This window comes from Rhynchophorus ferrugineus, unplaced genomic scaffold (genome assembly GCF_030347505.1).
Source record: "Rhynchophorus ferrugineus isolate W39M unplaced genomic scaffold, kcgeb_rfMv2 rfM6, whole genome shotgun sequence".
Lineage (NCBI taxonomy): Eukaryota > Metazoa > Arthropoda > Insecta > Coleoptera > Curculionidae > Rhynchophorus > Rhynchophorus ferrugineus.
Window position 1 is genome coordinate 28,097,444 of NW_027472585.1, and position 6,000 is coordinate 28,103,443.

General features: G+C 32.4%; 1 protein-coding gene across 2 annotated transcripts in view; it reads left to right on the top strand.

Annotated features, from left to right (window-relative positions):
• Positions 1–5,516, top strand: part of Alk (Anaplastic lymphoma kinase) — a 68,969-nt gene extending 63,453 nt beyond the window's left edge. For both annotated transcript variants that reach the window (XM_076406654.1, XM_076406655.1), the window contains exons 20-23: positions 1,806–2,035; positions 2,095–2,300; positions 2,358–2,561; positions 2,746–5,516. In XM_076406654.1, coding sequence (XP_076262769.1) covers positions 1,806–2,035; positions 2,095–2,300; positions 2,358–2,561; positions 2,746–2,991 — 886 coding nt within the window. In that variant the 3' untranslated portion in view covers positions 2,992–5,516. The remainder of the gene's footprint in view (positions 1–1,805; positions 2,036–2,094; positions 2,301–2,357; positions 2,562–2,745) is intronic.
• Positions 5,517–6,000: the final 484 nt, after the last annotated feature.

Sequence of the window (6,000 nt, forward strand, 5' to 3'; positions counted from 1 at the left end):
TATAAAACTTTTCAAGCTATTGCTTCGCTTAGCGAACTGCACGATGACCTGGAAAAATACATTTTATTGGATTTGCGAAGTTATCCAAGATTTTGTCTTAAAACGCGAAAGAAGATTACTAGATCATACTAACGTGGAAGCAATACAACCACTGGACAACGCACAGGAAATCAGAAGATTGAAGCTAACCAAACCATACGAACTTATATAAAGTGTATACCTTTAGTGTAAACTATAGCTTAAGTTATAAATTTATAATTGAGGAATACATATTGATGTACTTATCTGGCACTTGCCTTAATTGTGAATTAAATGTGAATAATAATAAAGATGTTATCAAAAGAAAAATTGCTTCGCTTGAATGATATTTTTTCCGTTCAAGAAGCATTGTAAAATTAATAGACGAAATTATTTTAGATCTTAGCACCAGAACTACAAACTTATGGATAGAATATCATGAAATTTTAATAGCTTTCTTTTGAATTTTTTTTGCATTTTTTTGAGGTCTGCGAAGAGCCAGTAGGATATGGGAGCAATTCGAAGTTCAATTCATTTAGTTTTGCGATTGTTTTCATTAACTTGTGACACGGTGCGTTGTCTTGATAAAGACAATTGCAATTTCGGGCCGCGCTCCAAAAACGCTCCAATGACGCTATATAATATTCACTGTTGATAGTATTTCCCTTATCAAGATAGTCGATGATAGCCAACATACGGAGGCCATAACCTTTCCAGCCGATTGTTGTGTCTTCGGACGCTTTGGACGAGGTTCACCAGTTACTGTCCACTCAGATTACGATCGTTTTGATTCCGGAGAAAGATATATGTTTCATCGATTGTCATATATGGATGCAAAAAAATCCGGTTTGTAACGTGTAAGCATGGCCAAACACTGTTCAGAATCATCACCTTTTTATTTTTGGTCAACAATGAGCAAACGCGGCACTCACTTTAAACACAGCTTTCTCATAATGTAATGCTCATGTAATATAAAACCAACACGTTCTTTTAATATCTTTACGATCTTAGCTCACGCAACTTCATTAAAAACGATTAGGTGGAATTTTGTAATGTTTTCTGGTATTTTCATCTCATTTGGATATCCACTTTGTTCTGCATCATAGGTGTCTTATGTCTCTGTGTGTCTACGATCACGTTTGAAGTCAACAAACTAACGTTTTACTGTTGTTTCTGATGGAACGGAGTTCTTATAATACTTTTCAAGCTATTGCTTCACTTGAACAGTATTTTTCCCATCCAGAAGCAGTGTAAAATTAAAATACGAAATTGTTTTTGATCCACTGAAAAAGCGGCGAATTCAGTAAAACTAGCACCATCTATGTGTTACGCCCAGGTCCTTTCAGTTCATGTGTTACATCTTGCAGTCGAACATGTTTGGTCCTTCAGGTCACCGATATCAAAATTGACCACATGATAGCACCATCATCGTAATTATATAAAAGTTCCCAGTGGGGTTTTGTTTTATTAAAATTAAACAACAAAAATAATGAATGTCAAAAAAGTAATTGTGAGATTGCCATGAAAAGCGTTTACGTTCACTGAATAGCTCAATAAATCTAAACAAAAAACTGGTATTTTATATAGATAAATGTCAAAATGTATCGTATCTTCCAATCAGATTAGATTGTTAAACAATTTCTTACATTGATACTTCGAATTTTCACTAATTATTGCTGATTAAAATACATGCAATCATCTAATATTAATACACTCTGAGGTAAACGTTAGCACAATAGCAGTCCAATTATACGAGCCCAGTATAAACATAATTATTCTTGTTTCAGGGCGGATTATTATAGGAAAGACGGCAAAGCCATGCTTCCAGTTAAATGGATGCCACCAGAAGCTTTCCTTGAGGGAATATTCAGCTCGAAAACAGATGTTTGGTCATTTGGTATTCTCCTATGGGAAATCATGAAAATGGGCTTCATGCCTTACACTGGCTGCACTAACAGGGAAGTAATGGATCTAGTGATACAAGGCGGTCGTTTGGACCGTCCTGAAAATTGCCCAGGTTAGACAATTATTTTTCTGTCTTTCATAATATACTCAATCACCCGACCTAATTCAAAGGTCCCATATACGGAATAATGACATCTTGCTGGCATCCACAACCAGAGGACCGACCCAGCTTCGCTACAATCATGGAAAGATTGGGATACTGCTCCCAAGATCCCGACGTTATCAATGCGCCATTACCAATGTTTTACAGAGCCGTTTCAAGCGAAAGAGACACAACGGTGATTCGGCCTAGTGATTCGAACGAAAACTGTTTACAAGTATGGAAGGTAGCCAAGCAATAACGTCTATTTATCAGAACAATTAACTGTACTTAGGTATTACCAAATGCCACTGACTATTTGGTGCCTAATCACACCGTACCAACCACACCAGATCCTATTGAATCGACGTCGTCCGTAGAGAAACTAATCCCGGATAGTTCAAACGATCACTGGGAAACATCATTTATTATGCCCAACTCAAAGTCCACACAACCTCTCTTGATTGACAACAGCAAAGATGAAGAAAACAATCAGGCTGTAAGTTATATTTCAGAATTAAAAAACCTGTTTGTTGTAAAAATTGTTATGCTTTAAACAAATTGAGTAAAAAATATTAATATAATTTTTATATTAGTGACAAAACGGTGAAGGTTCTTTTTTAAAAGCAATTTAATTTTTTTAAATATTTTAAAAATTGATCATCATTTTTTATATATTTTAGGTTGACAAATTACTAACTATTGATAATGCAACAAGTAGTAATGGCCAGAACAACAACTTTGTATTAAAAAACGACCCGTCATCAGTTAAATCAGGAGTGTCTCTAGATGCCAGCGCTCTCGCCAAATCTGTCATGACACCAAAACAGGTTAAACGATATGCCAACATTGACGAAAATGGAGTAGTACAAAACGGTGGTTATGCTATAAAATATATCGATAAAACTAATGGAGAAATCAACTGTTAAATGACAAACATTCGTATAGGTATTAGCATATCGAAAGAAAAAGACCTTTCCTAAAAAGACACTCTTCTTCATTTAATTTTTATGTGACTAAAAAAGTGGGTAGTACATACATATATTTTACATAACGATTCGAAATTCAAATGCACTACAAATTAAGTAATACGGAATGATCAAAAAATACTCTGAATTATATTGAAAGGGTTGAAAACTTCAGAGCAAAATGGCGAAGGCGATACAGATAAATTATTTTTCTATATAATATTCTTTGATCAAAAATTATCAAATGACTAGTTGTTAAGTTTTAAATAACAATGCAAAAAAGTTAATTTATTATAGATAGTAGTACTAAATAATATATATTGTTTAGATTATTTATAATCAAGACTTGAAAATATAAACCCCATATTTGATATTTTTGAATATATTATAAATATAGATATTTATATTGATATTTTAGAATCTCGAATCGATTATGTAAAAGTGCTATACTAGTTTCTTTAATTAATATTATTTATGTTTATATGATTTATTATTTATACCCAAAACCCGATATATTTATCGTAAAAATTACATATGTGAATGTAAGACATCAGTAGGATATCTCATCCAATTTTTTAGATATTAAGCAAAATAAAAATATAATATACACTGTATCCATTTTGTATACAGGGTTTAATTAAAGAGTTTTTAAGTTTTTAGGGGACATTGGTCCCGTATCGTAGTGTAGGTTACACTTTTAGTGAACTAGATGCATTTTTTCGTTTGCTGTTGTCATTATCCATATAAATTCGATAATCAAGAGCTTTTTTAACAATGAGTGAAGAAGAAAATTAGACTGGTTTATTTCTTCACTCCGAGAAAAATAATTTGAAACCCCTCCATTTGAAGTATTAAGCAAAAATCGATTGTGAATATATTTTTCTTAAGTATTAAATGAGTATATGAAGACATACATACAGGGTAATCGAGTTAGTTTTGTGCATTAACCCTGTAAGCTAACTTATTAGGTACCGATTACGTTTTAGTGGGATTGTTATACAGGGTGCCTAGTAAGACGGTGGATTTTGATTTTAACGGCACGTGATAAAGGCCCTGTACATTTGAGAGTTTATATAATTTATATTTTATACAGTTCAGTTAAAATGAATAAGTTTTAATAACAAGTTGATACTTTTATTGAGAGTTTTTAAAATGCGGTTTGCTCAATTCCGACAAAAGGTGATTAAAAGAAATATTTATGAAAAAGTTATTATATTATATCGATGAAAACAATAAGTTGGTTTTCGTCTGGTATAAATGTGTACATCTTTTTTTAGAAACGACTAATAAGTACATACAATATATATAGGGTGATCCTCTGAACTGAACAGTTTTTTTCTCCTTTAGTTTCATATATAAATAGAAAAACATATTGTACAAATAATTTAAGATCTACCTACCAGTACCAAGTCCATCAAAGCATACTTGTCGTATCTTATATAAATTAGTGGATCACCTTATATCCATTCTGTAAGGTTGTGTTTCTTGTGCTCTTTTTCAGCTCAATGAGGAACGTTTTTTCGAAAGAAAATTTAGTACAATAATGAGTTTGGTTGTGCACTCCCCCATTTCCTCTCCTCACAACCTAATCATCCATTTGAAACTTTGCTAATCCTATTGTTGATTCACCTTGAAAACTATTTATTGTTATTTTTCAGTGATATATTGTTGTTTGTTTATTATTATTGATGCAAATGTACAGAAAGACAATTTGAGTTGAGACTCATTTAAGTAGTAAAGGCAATTTCTACCTTTTTTAACAATTCGAAGAACACCATATATATAATCTTTCTGTATGTTTGCAAATAATCAAGCGACATAAATGCTTTAAGTAGTAAGATAAGACCTGTAAATAATACTCAGTGTAACAACTATTAGATTTAAGATATAAATGGAATGTTAATATTAAACAAAATAAAGGAGAACCTTTTACGTTATACCTTAAATTGGGCACAAAATCATCGAGGTCAACTGAAAATACTTCTTTTAGTTTTTTTCACACCTACTTGTATATATGTTTAGCTTTAATCGTATTGGATGCTTGTTGTTTTTCTTAAAAATAGTTATACATCTCTGGCTCAATACTTTTATTTATACAAATAAATCTATCACCCAAATAACATTACAAATTAGGTTAGGATAGAAACGGTTATAACATGTCCAACAAGCATCCAGTACGGTTCCTCGCGTTCTTGATTTAGAGATAGTAAAAACGATTAAAAGACTGGTTTAATTAAATCCAATTTAAGCTTTAAAGTGAAACGTTCGAATCAGTGTAACGATATACGGGTGGATCGAGATCCTTGTTCTCCTCTATTATTAATGAGTAATCGTTACGGTGCCAAATATCCGGGAACATAATAAGGAGAATGATTTTGGGATCACCCGGTATAGCCCGTCTCATTTGGTATGTATTTTTTTGGCATACCACACGGAACTGACTATATCTCAAATGTTACATGAAATATATAGGTGTTAACAAAAGGGCCATGGTCTCTTATTTCTTTGATATTTTTTGATTTCGTACCTGATTTAAAAATATCACGCAAGATCTTCCTTTGTTGCAATGGTGCCTGAAAGAACGTCAAAAATAAAGAGCTCCCAAAAATGATTTAATCTAATCATGCGTCGATATAATTGTCTGATAAACCAATATCTTTGATCTTAAGTAAATTTGTAAGTATTTTACGATTAACCAGTACAGTTCTTTGATCGTGAGTCTAATCTGTTATGCTTTTTGTCTAACATGATGTTTCCAATTTAATCTGCCATCGAGATGGATGCCAAAGTATTTCGCTGATTCTGCTTGAGGAATTGGGTATTATATCTCAGTGATATAATCAGAATTTTGTTATTTCGCTACAATGCAAAATTTTCATGGGCAGATTTCGAACAATTGAGATGTATTTTCCAAACACTAGTCCATTTGTCTACACTTTTTCTGCAGTCTTAGAGGCACTATCTTAAAAA